The sequence below is a fragment of the Carlito syrichta genome, unplaced genomic scaffold (genome assembly GCF_000164805.1).
Source record: "Carlito syrichta isolate Samal-C Ts95f unplaced genomic scaffold, Tarsius_syrichta-2.0.1 Scaffold308004, whole genome shotgun sequence".
NCBI classification, from domain to species: Eukaryota; Metazoa; Chordata; class Mammalia; order Primates; family Tarsiidae; genus Carlito; species Carlito syrichta.
The window spans coordinates 276,298-291,167 of NW_007252100.1; the positions used below are offsets into that span (position 1 = coordinate 276,298).

The following is a 14,870-nucleotide window of genomic DNA, read 5'->3' on the forward strand; positions in this document are numbered from 1 at the left end:
CCGCGGGCTCAGGCAATCCACTCACTTCAGCCTCCCAAAGGCACGGGATTACAGGCGAGCCACCAAGCCTGGCCGTTCTCTCCTTTCAAAAACACATTCTTGGCTGGGCGCAGTGGTTCAGTCTGTAATCCCAGTACTTTGGGAGACCAAGGTGAGAAGATTGCTTGAACCCAGGGGTTCGAGTCCAGCCTGAGCAACTTGATGAGACCTCATCTCTACAATAAATCACAAAAACTAGTCAGGCGTGGTGGTGTGCATCTGTAGTTCCAGCTACTTGGAAGGCGGAGGTGGAAGGATCACCTGAGCCAAGCAGGCTGAGGCTGCAGTGGCCATGAGCGTGCCACTGCACTCCAGCCTGGGTGACAAGAGTGAGACTCCAACTCAAAAAAATAATAAATAAATAAAAATAAAATAAAAAAATAAAAACACATTCTTGGCCAGGCATCGTGGCTCAAGCCTATAAACACAGCATGTTGGGAGACAGAAGCAAAAAAGATTGCCTGAACCTAGGCATTTGAGACCAGCCTAGGCAAATTGGAGAGACCTTATCTTTACAATAAATCAAAAAGTATATCAGCTGGGCATGGTGGCACACATCTGTAGTTCCAGTTACTAGGAAGCCTGAGGTAGAAGGATCTCCTGAACCCAGCAGGTTGAGGCTATGGTGAGCTGTGAATGTACCACTGCACTCCAGCCTGGGTGACAGAGTGAGACTCTGACTATTAAAATACAATTTTTAAAAAAATCTCAAAAACACATTTTTTTGGCTGGGTGTGGTGGCTCATGCCTGTAATCCCAGCACTTGGGGAGGCAGAGGTGAGAGAATTACCTGAGTCCAGGGGTTTGAGACCAGCCTGAGCAACCTGGCAAGACCTCGTCTCTATAATAAATCAAAAAATGAGCTGGGCCTGGTGGCACATGCCTGTAGTTCCAGCTACTTGGAAGGCGGAGGTGGAAGGATCACCTGAGCCCAGCAGGTGAGCTGTGGTGGCCGAGAGCATGCCACTGCATTCCAGCCTGGGCGACAGAGTCAGACTCCAACTCAAAAAAAAAAAAATGTTCTTGTAGCTCTTGGAGAACCCAGCTTCCATTTCTAACTGCCCATTAGCCAAGGCATTTCATGCTACTCTAGGATATTGACACAGCAGGTGACACAAAAGGACACTGCTCATCCCAAGAACACATGCTGTGCTGACAGAGAGAGGTTCCATCCCATGTCAGACACATCCTCCATCCACTCTGGCAATCTCCATTTCCTCAGACCCTCATTTCACTGCACAGATTTCTTCTATGAGACCCAATCTCCTTTTTTGAGTCAGGGTCTCACTCTGTTGCCCAGGCTGGAGTCCAGTGGCATGATCATGGCTCACTGCAGTCCCAACCTCCAGGGCTCAGGCGATCCTTCCACCTCAGCCTCCCAAGCAGCTGGGATTACCGGTGAGAGCCACCATGCCTGACTAAGATCCTATATCTTTTTTTTTTTTGAGTTAGAGTCTTACTCTTGCCCAGGCTGGAGGGCAGTGGCATGCTCCCAGTCACCGCAACCTCTATCTGCTGGGCTCAGGTGATCCTTCCAACTCAGCCTTCCAAGTAGCTGGAACTACAGGCACAGGCCACCATGCCCGGCTAATTTTTTGATATATTGTAGAGATGCGGTCTCGCCAAGTTGCCCAGGCTGGTCTCAAACCCATGGGCTCAGGCAATTCACTCACCTCGGCCTCCCAAAGTGCTGGGATGATAGGCATGAGCCACTGCCCCTGGTCAAGACCCGATATCTTATCCTTCCTCCTCTTCCTCTAGATGCTTCTGCTGTGACCTCTGGCACTCGGTTTCATGATGGACAAGCCTCCCTGCATTCTTATCCTTTTCTGAACACTCCTACACTCCTGTACTAACTGGAACCTGGCTTTTCCCAGAGGGCAGGAGTGAAAGAAGGTGAACCTACTCAGCAGCCCACACCCTCAATCTGCAGCCTTAAAGACAAAATCGATTCCTCCTCAGTCTTCACTGACATCTCCCTATCACTACTCCTCAGATTCTTTATAGACACCAGGCCTCTAATTTTCATTTTGTTTTTATTTTATTTTATTGGAGTCAGAGTCTTACTCCATTGCGCAGGCTAGAGTGCAGTGGCATAATCATGGCTCACTGCAGCCTTGACCTTCTGGGCTCAAGCAATCCTGTAGGCCTATAGAACCCAGGTCTTTACAGACCCCAGGGACAAACTAGAGTTGTTAACCCATCTCCACTTGCCAACAGCCATTACAAAATTGTAGGCCAGGCATGGTTGCTCATGCCTCTCATTTCAGCACTTTGGGAGGTGGAGCCAAGAGAACTGCCTGAGTCCAGGGGTTTGAGACCAGCCTGGGCAACTTGGCAAAAGACCTCATCTCTACAATAAATCAAAAAATGAGCCGGGCGTGGTGGCACATGCCTGTGGTTCCAGCTACTTGGAAGGCTGAGGCGGAAGGCTCACTTGAGCCTAGAAGGTCGAGGCTGCAGTGGCTGTGAATGTGCCACTGTACTCCAACCTGGGCAACAGAGTGAAACTTCAATTAAAAAAAAAAATTTCAAGTTTTCTTGGAAATTGAGGTTTACAGAGGTTAAAGTACAAGCTGTTACGAATACCTAGCTGCAAAGAACACTCATCCCATGGGTCAAATTTTAACTAGGGAAACCACTGCTGCCCAAAAGGTTACTAGAAGTAAATTCAATATCTCTTTAAAGCCTTATTACCAGGGGAGTCTTAGTGAACGATGGGGTCATTCTATGCAGTCGTTCATTTTGGCCAAGACAAACACATGAAGAAAGAGAGCCAGTGGAGGGCAGAGAGGAGCGGGGAGGTACCTGACCTTGACTGCACCTCCCCCCTTTCACTGCGTCACCTTTGGTGTGGGAGGATGCCAGGTGTGTCCCTTTCCAGGAGGCTTTGTCCTTTGATTCACCCCGCCAGTCCTGAAGCTGTGTATGTGATCCCTCACGCTAACTCGGTTATTCCTCCTAACCAAGATGGTGCCTTTTAGGATAACGGATGTCAGGAAAAAGACAAAAGCCGTTCAAAACATGTGCTTGGCCGTTTCTGCCTCCTGTTCTAATGGCTGGAAAGGACCATTGCACGCACTCACATGGAACTGAAGGAGAAAAATCCAGAGAGTCTCAACTGCCATCATCCACAGAAAAGAAGTTAGTACATTTTCAGAAACATAGCAATAGCTCAATATATCCGGGGTGCCAAAAAAAGTATGCACCTTTTAAGCAATGTTATCTATGTATTACTTTTAGCTCACCGTAATCAGAAGGGTTTGGACGCCGACGGTAACTACTTTGAGCACCTTATGCAATTGCAGAAGTCAAATGTAACTTGTATTCATCTTTTATCATTGGTATATATTGAGTATTACAATTTTAATACAGTTTTTTCCTTTCTTAAAGTGTGTGTTTATATGTAAAGGGCTTATACATATAAACCCTCTGTTTATATGTAAAGGGCTTTTCTTTCTTTTTTTTCCCTAGATGCAGGATCTCTCTCTTGTGATTCAGATTGGAATGCAGTGGCCTAATCATAGTCCCTGCATCCTCAAACTCCTGGGCTCTAGCAATTCTCCCACCTCAGCCTCCTGTGTAGCTGGGACTACAAGTGCAGACCACCACAACTGGCTAATTAAAAAAAAAAAAAAATTAGCCAGACTCGGTTGCTCAGCCTGTCATCTCGCACCTTGGGAGGCTAAGGTGAGTGTATTGCCTGAGCCCATGGGTTTGAGATCCGGCTGGGCAACTTGGCGAGACCTCATCTCTACAATAAATCAAAAAAGTGGTAGTGCGCGCCTGTAGTTCCAGCTACTTGGAAGGCTGAGGCAGAAGGATGGCCGGAGCCCAGCAGGTCGAGGCTGCGGTGGCTGGGAGCGGCCACTGTACTCCAGTCTGGGCGACAGAGTGAGACTCCAACTCAAAAAAAAAAAACAAAAAACCTTGAGGTCAGGCATAGTGGCTCAAGCCTGTAATCCCAGCACTTTGGGAGGCAGAGGCGAGAGGATTTCCTGAGCTCTGGGGTTCGAGACCAGCCTGGGCAACTTAGTGAGACCTTGTCTCTACAATAAATCACAAAAAACTAGCCAGGCATATGGTGGTGTGTGTCTGTAGTTCCAGCTACTTGGAAGGTTGAGACGGAAGGATTGCCTGAGCCCAGCAAGTCGCGGCTATGGTGGCCGTGAGCGTGTCGCTGCACTCTAACCTGTGTGATACAGTGAGACTCCAACTCAAAATTAAAAAAAAAAAATTGTAAACCGGGTTTGGTGGCTAGCCTGTAATCCCGCACCTTGGGAGGCTGAGGTGAGTGGATTGCCTGAGCCCGCGGGTTCGAGACCTGCCTGGGCAACTTGGCAAGACCTCATCACTACAATAAATCAAAAATTAGCCGGGCGTGGTAGCGCGTGCCTATAGTTCCAGCTACTTGGAAGGTTGAGGTGGAAGGATCGCTGGAGCCCAGCAGGTAGAAGCTGCGGTGGCCGGCAGCGGCCACTGCACTCCAGTCTGGGCGACAGAGTGAGACTCCAACTGAAAAAAAAAAATTGTAGAGGTGGAGTCTCACTGTGTTGTTCAGGCTGGTCTTCAACTCCTGGCCCCAAGCAATTCCCCTAAACTTGGATTCCCAAAGCCCTGGTATTACAGGTGTGAGCCACTGCCCCTGACTTGATACTTGATGTTACTGCTCTACATACAAACATCAAGTGCACTAAATGCCACATATAAATTGCATGTACGCAACCCGATTTCCTTTCTTCAGCAGGAGTAAATCATTTAATAAATATTACTGTACAACTGAAGGGGAACATAAAACAAGGTCTTTATCAGGCAAGATTTTACAAGCAGATTGAGAAGATGATCCCGACATACGCTGGACACAATTAGAAAAAGGTCAGTAGAGTCCAAGGGGCACCCGTACACTCTACATGGTGAGGAGTTCTGATCAGGGCAGCCTGGAGTCATCTGGAAAAACATTATAGAGGGAGGGGAATGAGCCAGGCCTTGGAGAATGGGGAAAATGTGCAAAGGCCTGGAATGAGGACAGAGAGCTTGGGATGAAGGCAGAAGAAGTGGGAGGAGTTTGTCTGAGAGAGGAAAGACAGAAAGCAGAACGGGTTAAGAAACCTGCCAGGGGCTGGGCCTGGTGGCTCAGCCTGTCATCCCAGCACTTTGGGAGGCCAAGGCGAGTGGATTGCCTGACCCTGCTGGAGCAACTTGGTGAGACCTCGTCTCTACAATAACTCAAAAATCAGCCAGGTGTGGTGGTGCACACCTGTAGTTCTGGCTCCTTGGAAGGCTGAGGCCCGAGGATCGCTGGAGCCCAGCAGGTTGGTGCTGGGGTATACTCAGCACCCAGTGAAACGGCCAGGTGTGATGGCTCACGCCTGTCATCCCAGCACTCCAGGAGGCTGAGGCAGGATTGCTTGAGCCCAGGAGTCTGAGACCAGCCTGCACAACGCAGCGAGATCTCGTCTCTACCAAAAAATTTAAAAATTAGCCGGGCGTAGTGTCACACACCTGTTGTCCCAGCAGCTAGGCAGGAGGCAGAGGCGGGAGGATTGCCCAAGCCCAGGAGTTCAAGACTGAAATGAGCCATGATCGCACCACTGCACTCCAGTCTGGATGAGAGTGAGACCCCTCCTCAATAAAAAAAAAAAAAAGAAAAGAAAAGACAAGGAAAAAAAAGAGCTGTCACCTGTGATATCCTGAAGGCAGACTACATGCTCATGGAAACTGAAGCTCAACAGCGTGTGTTCATTTTAGTTTTCAGGAAAGCCCTGGCAGAGATGAGGTCTGGCTGGAGCTACCTAATTAGCAAGAAGAGATGAAAGAATTTTGGCTCTGCCAGGGACTCACTGTCTGTGCCCTCAGGGCCTAGAATGCAGAACCTTGGCAAAGTTGGAAAAGTAGAATCGATTAGAAGAGGTAGCTCTGAAGAGGCTGTCTTAGTAGATGCAACTCTTCTTCAATCAAGCACCTTCTAGAAACATTGTTACATGAGCCAACTTAGTCTTAAAGATTAGAAAAAAGGGCCCGGGTGCGGTGGCTCATGTCTGTAATCCCAGTGCATTGGGAGGCCAAGATGGGAGGACTGCTTGAGCCCAGGGGTTCGAGACCAGCCTGGGCAACATAGCAAGAGCTCATCTCTACAAAAAAAAAAAAAAAAAATGAGGCGTGGTGGCGCACACCTGTAGTCTAGCTACTTGAAAGTGGAAGGATCACCTGATCCCAGGAGGTCAAGGCTGTGGAAGGATCACCTGATCCCAGGAGGTCAAGGCTGTGGAGGGCTGTGATGGTGTCACTGCACTCCAGCCTGGGTGACAGAGTGAGAACCCAACTCAGGCAAAAAAAAAAAAAAAGAAAAAGAAAGAAAGAAAGGCTGGGCACGGTGGTTTAAGCCTGTGATCACAGCACTTTAGGAGGCCAAGGCAAGAGGACTGGCTGAGCTCAGGGGTTCAAGACCAGCCTGAGCAACTTGGTGAGACCTCGTCTCTACAATAAATCAAAATTTAAGCCGGGAGTGTGTGCCTGTAGTTCCAGCTACTTGGAAGGCTGAGGTGGAAAGATTGCCGGAGCCCAGCAGGTAAAGGAGTGTGCCACTGCACTCCAGCCTGGACAACAGAGTGAGACTCCAACTCAGAAAAAAAAAAAAAAGAAGAAGAAAAAAGATTAGACAATGGATGTTGCCTTCCCACTCAAGCATATTATTTCTGATGGTCTCGAGATAAACATTAAGGTTAGAGAGTGGAATAGCAGAACACGGAAACAGCAAATGGAAGGCCAGAGTTTTCAGACTTCCAAACTCTCCTCTGAATGAGAGCTTTGTCTTCAGCAATTTTCTCATAGAATAACCAGAAACGAAGACCACAGACTTATGAATTATATAAGAAAATTGTACTGCCAAAGAAACCCCAACTCTGGCCAGAACACAAGAAATCTGTCATTGATAACTCCCTAAAGTAACTCTCATACTCCTAGCCTTATCAAAATAAGGGAGGCTGTGGGTGGGACTCAGCCTGGGGGAGACCAGACTCTCTGATACAGCCATAAAAGAGAACAGATAAGGAAGAACCCACAAGGCAAAGCCTGGAGAATGGACAGAAGGCAGAAGTTGGCAGGCTAAAGAAAATATAATCTAGCCGGGCTCGGTGGCTCAGCCTGTAATCCTGCGCTTTGGGAGGCCAAGGTTAGTGGCCTGAACCCGTGGGTTTGAGACCTGCCTGGGCAACTTGGCGAGACCTCATCTCTACAATAAATCAAAAAATTAGCCGGGTGTGGAAGCACGCGCCTGTAGTTCCAGCTACTTGGAAGGCTGAGGCGGAAGGATCGCCGGAGCCCAGTAGGTCGAGGCTGCGGTGGCCGGGAGCGGCCACTGCACTCCAGTCTGGGCGACAGAGTGAGACTCCAACTCCAAAAAAAAAAAAAGAAAATAATAATCCTACTACATAGCCATATCAAGAAGCTTTTCTTTGTTTGTTTTGTTTTGAGTCAGCGTCTTACTCTGTTACCTAGGCTGCAGTGCAGTGGCAAGCTCATAGCCACTGCAGCATTGACCTGCTGGCTCACACGATCCTTCTGATTCAGCCTTCCAAATAGCTGGAACTATAGGCATGCACCACCACGCCCGGCTAATTTTTTATTTATTTATTGTAGTATAGAGGTCTCACCATGTTGGCCAGGTTGGTCTCAAACCCCTGGGCTCTGGCAATCCTCTTGCTTCCACCTCCCAAAGTGCTGGGACTACAGGCGTGAGCCACCGTCCCCGGTTTCTTTCTTTCTTTTTTAGGAGACCAGGTCTCATTCTATCACCCAGGCTGGGGTACAGCGGCCCGATCATAGCACAGCAGCCTCAACCTTCTGGCCTCAGGAAATCCTTCTGCCTCAGCCTCCCGAGTAGCTGGGACTACAGATGTGCGTCACTATGTCTGGCTAATTTTTTGACTTTTTTGGTGGGGGGTTGGAGTCTCGCTCCGTTGCCCAGGCTGGAGTGCAGTGGCACGCTCATGGCCACCCCAGCATCAACCTGCTGGGCTCCAGCGATCCTTCTGCCTCAGCCTTCCAAGTAGCCAGAACTGTAGGTGTGTGCTACCTCGCCCAGCTCATTTTTGATTTATTGTAGAGATGAGGTCTCGCCAAGTTGCCTGGGCTGGTCTCAAGTCCACGGGCTCAGGCAGTTCACTCACCTCAGTCTCCCAAAGTACTGGGATGACAGGCGGAATCACTGAGCCCAGCCTCGATTTTTTTATAGAGATGAGGTCTCACTATGTTGCCCAGGCTGGCCTTGAATTCCTGGCCTCAAGAAATTCTCCTGCCTCTGCCTCCCAAAGTGTTGGGATTATAGGTGTGAGTCACCACACCTGGACCAAGAGTTTTCTTTGCATACTGAATGTGTATATGTAGGGTGGATGGCAGTTCATAACATCCTAGACCACGAAGAGTCACAAGTAGACCTGATGGAGGGGACAGTACATTTTGCTGAGATGATGGACTTGAAGCTGGATCATAAATCGAAAAGAAGAGGTGAATTCATCCTATGGATAGGAAGAAAATCTTAGGCTATCTGAATATTTGAGTGGCCACGGGGGTGAAGTGTGGAGATTGTTCATTGTTTTTCAATATCTATTTCCTCTTATCTCTCAGAATAATGTTTAGCTGATAGCTGGCTGCCCTGAATAAAGACTGTGCTTTCTGGTATCCCTGGCAGGTATACATAGGCACACCTGACCAAGTTCTGGCTAATGGGACGCCACTGAATATGGCCTGTGCAACTTTCCTTTCCCCTTTCTCCCACACAGTCTAGTAGGAAATAATTATCTACAAAAAGAGTTAGTACAAAATAATTTTTCTGGACTGGGTGTGATGAGTCATACCTGTAATTCTAGCATTTTGGGAGGCTGAGGGAGGAGGATTGCTTGAGGCCAGGAGTTTAGGACCAGCCTGGGTAACATTGCAAGTCCTTGTCTCTACAAAAAAAAACAACCCAAAATTAGCTGGGCATGGTGGCATGCCTAGTCCCAGCTGTTCAGGAGGCTGAGATGGGAGGATCGCATGAGCCAAGAGGTTGAGGCTGAGGATCACATGAGCCCAGGAGGTTAATCATGTCACTGTACTTCAGCCTGGGTGACACAGTGAGATCCCAATTCAAAAAAATAAAAAATAAAAAAAAGCCAAGCGTGATAGCACATATCTGTAATCCCAACTACTTGGGAGCCTGTGGTGGGAAGACTGCTTGAGCCCAGGAGCTCCAAATTGCGTGAGATTGTGATGCTACTGCTGCACTCCAGACTGGATGACAGAGCGAGACACTGTCTCTTAACCAAAAAAAAAATTTTTTTTAAGCCGGGCTCGGTGGCTCAGCCTGTAATCCCAGCACTTTGGGAAGCCAAAGCGAGTGGATTGCCTGAGCCTGCAGGTTCAAGACCAGACGGGACAACTTGGCAAGACCTCGTCTCTACAACAAATAAAAAATTAGTCGGGCATGGTAGCACACGCCTGTAGTTCCGGCTCCTTGGAAAATTGAGATAGAAGGATCGCCAGAACCCAACAGGGTGACGCTGGGGTGGCCGTGAGTGTGCCACTACACTCCAACCTGAGTGACGGATTGAGACTCCGACTCAAAAAAAAATTTTTTTTTTTAAAGTAGGAAAAAATGTCACAGATCTCCATACAATGGTTATTCTGAGGAATGTGGCCCACTTGCCTTTACCATTTATTTAAAGTATCTTAAAAAATAAGAAAAATGGCCAACATAGTGACTCACGCCTGTAATCCCAATACTTTGAGAGGCTGAGGTGAAAGGATTGCTTAAGACCAAGAGTTCAAGATCAGCCTGGGCAACATATCAAGACTTTGTCTCTACAAAGAAAAATAAAAAATTAGCTGAGCACAGTGGCTTATACCTGAAATCCTACCAATTTGGGAGGCAGAGGCAAGAGGATTGCCTGAGCTCAGGGGTTCGAGATCAGCCTGAGCAACGTGGTGAGACTTTCTCTCTACATTAAATCATAAAATTAGCCGGGCATGGTGGTGGACGCTTGTGATTCCAGCTACTTGGAAGGCTAAGACAGAAGGATCGCCTGAGCCCAGCAGGTTGAGGCTGCGGTGGCCGTGAGCATGCCATTGCACTGCAAGCCTGGGCGACAGAGTAAGACTGACTCAAAAAAAAAAAAAAATTAGCTGGCATAGTGGTACACACCTCTAGTCCCAGCTTCTTGGGAGGCTGATGCAGAAGGATGCCCTGAGCCCAGGAAGCCAAGGCTTCAGTGAGCCATGATCATGCCACAGCACTCCGGCCTGGGTGACAGAGTGAGACTCTGATTCAAAAACAAAAAAAGGAAAAGGAAGATAAGGTTATTACCCTCAGCGACAAAATTCCTTGAGCCAGCTCCGGCAACTGTGCCACAAACGATCATTTCCCAGTATTGACTTCACTCCTCGCTCTCAGTACCCCAGAGGATCCCACCCTTGATCTGGTCTGTGGCTCTACCTCAATCCTGAACTTTCAGATTTCACCAAGTACCTCATGACAGAGCAAGTTCACTACTAATGAGTGGGTGGGAAATGATCTGGTGATGAGGGAAGAGGGAGAGTTACAACTAAAATCAACTGCAGAAATATCCTTTAGGCCGGGCGCGGTGGCTCACGTCTATAATCCCAGCACTTTGGGAGGCTGAAGTAAGAGGATTGCCTGAGCCCAGGAGTTCAAGACCAGCCTGGACAACTTGGTAAGACCTCATCTCTACAATTAAAAAAACAATTAGCCGGGCATGTAGGTGCACACTTGTAGTTCCAACTACTTGGAAGGCTGTGGCAGAAGGATCACCTGAGCCCAATGGGTGGAGGCTGTGGTGGCCGTGAGAGTGCCACTGTACTCTAGTCTGGACAACAGAATGAGACCCCGACTCACAAAAAAAACAAACCAAAAAACAAAAGAAGAAGGGAAAAATTGTCAGATTTATCCTGCGCACATCCATACCATGACCAGGACAGTCATAATTCCTGCTACATTAACTCTAAGTGGGGTACCTGATACAAACACATAGTCCCAAATCTCATCTCAGATCATTGAATTAGAAACTGGGGAAAAAGGAGGGAATGAGGCCTAGGAATTGGCATTTTAAACATGTAAACCACTTTGAATGAATGTCAGCACAATTGACATATATAATACTCTGGACACCTAGTTTGCAAGGTGAAATAAAATACCTATAGCGCTACTGCACTCTAGGAACCTATTCGGGCAAATGCCTTCCCTAAAGAAGCTCTACTGCATTCAAGACAGAGAGATGAGGTTAGTTTTAATTGGCCACTAAGGTGAAGAAGGTGTAATTTCAGTTAGACAGGATGAATAAGTACAAGAGATCTAGTGTATATCATGGTTACTACATTCAGTAACAATATATTGTATACTTGAAATTTGCATACAATAAGTATGCAATAAGTGTTGTCATCACAAAAATGATAAGTATTTGATATGATGCATACGTTAAATAGTGTGATTTAGCTATTCTACAATGTATACATATATCAAAACATCATGCTGTATACCATAAATAGATACAACTTTTGGTTGTCAATTAAAAAATTGAGGCTAGGCACAGTGGCTCACACCAGTAATCCCAATGCTTTGGGAGGTTGAGGCGGGAGGATTGCTTCAGCCCAGGAGTCTGAGACCAGACTGGGGAACATAGTGAGATCCCATCTCAAAAACAAACAAAAAATAGCTGGGTATAGTCCCAGCTACTCAAGAGGCGGAGGCAGAAAGATTCCCTGAGCCCAGGAGGTCAATTCTGTGGTGAGCTGTGATCAAGCCATTGCACTTCAGCTTGGGCAACAGAGTGAGACCCCAACTCAAAAAAAAAAAAAAATTAAGAAAATTGAGGTGAATTGAGGTGAAGAGCAAAATATTGAAGTTCCAGTGTATGATGCAAGATTCAAAGGTCAGGTTGGGTGCGGTGGCTCAAGCCTATAATCCCAGCAATTTGGGAAACCAAGGCAAGAGGATTGCCTGAACCCACGGGTTTGAGACCAGCCTGGGCAACATGGTGAGACCGCATCTCTACAATAAATTAAAAAATTAGCTGGGCATTGTGGTGCATGCCTGTAGTTCTAGCTATTTGGAAGGCTGAGGCAGAAGGATTGCCTGAGCCCAGCAGGTCGAGGTTGTGGTAGCCGTGAGTGTGCCACTACACTCCAGCCTGGGCAACAGTGAGACTCCAACACACACATACACACAAAAAAGATTCAAAGATCAGTTGCTTAGATGATGAAGAGATATTGAACATTAACCTAATAATCAGATCAAAGATACCAGATGATTTTCCTCTAACCAATCTGTCTTCATCTTCTACTTGGCGAGGAAGAATAAAGATACAATAATTTTAGAGCAAAAGCCTAGTACTACAAACTAGTCTCTTGCACATGAGCATGCAACAGATGTTCCAAAAACTGATATTCGTGACTGCTAACCCATTAAAAACACCAGCAACATGAAACTAGATTCACCCAAGAGTTTAAAACTCTGAAATTAAAGTTAACAGGCAGGCCGGGCGCAGTGGCTCATACCTATAATCCCAGCACTTTGGGAGGCTATGAGAGGATTGCCTGAGCTCACAGGTTCGAGACCAGCCTTGGCAACTTGGAGAGACCTCATCTTTACACCAAAAAAAAAAAAAAAAAAGGTAGCTGGGCATGGTGATGCTTGCCTATGGTTCCAGCTACTTGGAAGGTTGAGGCAGAAGGATCACCTGAGCCCAGCAGGTCGAGGCTGCGGTGGCCGTGAGCGGGCAACTGCACTCCAGCCTAGGCAACAGAGTGAGACTCCAACTCAAAAAAAAAAGAAAGTTAACAGGCTAGCTATGTCAAGGAGACACACAATAAATGCCAACTGTCATCCAATACCACAAACTAACCGCCTCCTTCTCCCAAGCAGCTCAGGGTTAGACCCCTACACCTGCTTACACAAAAGTCTTGCGATGGCCCTGGAAATGCTTCTTCGGGTTCACTTGAGGAGCTGGGAGATCTTGGTACTTTTCTTTTTCCATAGTCTGGCCTCTGCAATGAGCTAGATTCCCACACACTTACAACCAAGGAATAGAAAAGACAAGCCCTTCTGGCCGGGCGTGGTGGCTCATGTCTATAATAACAGCATTTTGGCAGGCCCAGACAGGAGAATCACTTGAGGCCAGGAGTTGGAGACCAGCCTGTACAACATAGTGGGACCCTGTCTCTAAAAAAAATTTAAAAACTAGCTGGGCACGGTAGCTCACGCCTGTAATTCCAGCACTTTGGGAGGTGGAGGCAAGAGGATTGCCTGAGCAAACCCAGTTGCCCAGGCTGGGATTTGAGACCAGCCTGGGCAACTTAGCGAGACTTCGTCTCTACAATAAATAAAGAAAATTAGCCAGGTGTGGTGGCCCACGCCTGTACTTCCAGTTACTTAGAAGGCTGAGGCGGAAGGATCACCTGAGCCCAGCAGTCGAGGCTGCAGTGGCTGGGAGCATGCCACTGCACTCCAGCCTGGGTGACAGAGTGAGTCTCTACCTCAATAAACAAACAAATAAACATGCTGAGCGTGGTCACGGTGGCCAGCCTGTAGACCCAACAAATCCAAAGCCTGAGGAGGAAGGACTGCCTGAACCCAGAAGTTCAAGGCTGCAGTGAGCTAGGATCAGACTACTGCACTCAAGCCTGGGTGGAAGAACAAGATCCTGACTCAAATAATAAATAAATAAACAAATAAGAAAAAACAAGCCAGGTGCGGTGGCTCATGCCCATAATACCAGCACTTTGGGAGGCCAGGACAAGAGGATTGCCTGAGCCCAGAGGTTCAAGACCAGCATGGACAACTTGGTGAGACTCTGTCTCCATGATAAATCAAAAAATTACCGGGCATGGTGGTGTGCTCCTGTAGTTCCAGCTACTTGGAAGGCTGAGGCAGGATTGCCTGAGCCCAGCGGGTAGAGGCTGTGGTGACTGTGAGCGTGCCATTGCACTCCAGCCTGGGCGACAGAGTGAGACTCCAACAACCCCCCTCCCCCCCCAAAAGAAAGAAAAGGCAATCATTCCAAAACCAGGTGCAAACTAGCAAGATAGGAAGGCCACCCAAGCGTGAACCTCAAGGATCCCCAGCTCCAGAGGACGAACAGAAGGGTGGCCCCGACACCGACAGCACCCACGCCGGCCTCTGATGCACCCTCACCTCCCCTTCCTCCCTAGGGCCGCGCATCCACAGGCCGGCGGCTGCTCCCCTGACCTCGACAACCCTTCCAACAGCACCCCACCGCAGGTCAGACACCCCACTTCTGCGTCCCAGCCCCCAGCCCCCGGCCCCACCGCCCGGGTCCCAGCCCTGACCTGAGGGCCGCGCCAGGCAGCCCCGAGGCTCCCGGTTCGCGGGCTTCCTCGGCCGGTAGCCATAGACTCCCCGCTCGGTCTGGTAGCCGCGCCGGAGGAGGAGGGGGGGGGCGCGGCCGAGGCCCCGTCTGGCTGCTGCCACAGTGGCCGAGGCCATGTCCAGCTTGGCCCGGTGGCCCGGAGACTGCAAAGGGCAAACAAGCCGCAGCAGCCGGGAAGAGGGTCGCGCCAGGACCTGGGAAGTCAGGAACGCACCGAGTGGGAAACCGGAGCTCCGCCCCGGGACAACGCCCCCGCTCCTGATTGGCCGAGGGGCCGGCCCCTCGGAGCCAATCCGTGGCAGCGACACGTGCGGCGAGGCCACGCCCCGACTCGGGGCGGGGCTTCGGGGCGGTCCTAGGGGTTGAAGCCTCTCCGCACGTGGGCAAAGGAAGAAAGTGTCCCTGGGCGTCACTAGCTTTCTGGGACGAACTGGATGCATCTGTAGAACC

General features: G+C 48.8%; 1 protein-coding gene across 1 annotated transcript in view; it reads right to left on the reverse strand.

The window, feature by feature from the left end:
- Window positions 1-14,566, reverse strand: part of DHTKD1 (dehydrogenase E1 and transketolase domain containing 1) — a 68,667-nt gene extending 54,101 nt beyond the window's left edge. The window contains exon 1 of the mRNA XM_008064765.2: window positions 14,380-14,566. Within this exon, the coding sequence (XP_008062956.1) occupies window positions 14,380-14,536 (157 nt within the window). The 5' untranslated portion in view covers window positions 14,537-14,566. The remainder of the gene's footprint in view (window positions 1-14,379) is intronic.
- Window positions 14,567-14,870: the final 304 nt, after the last annotated feature.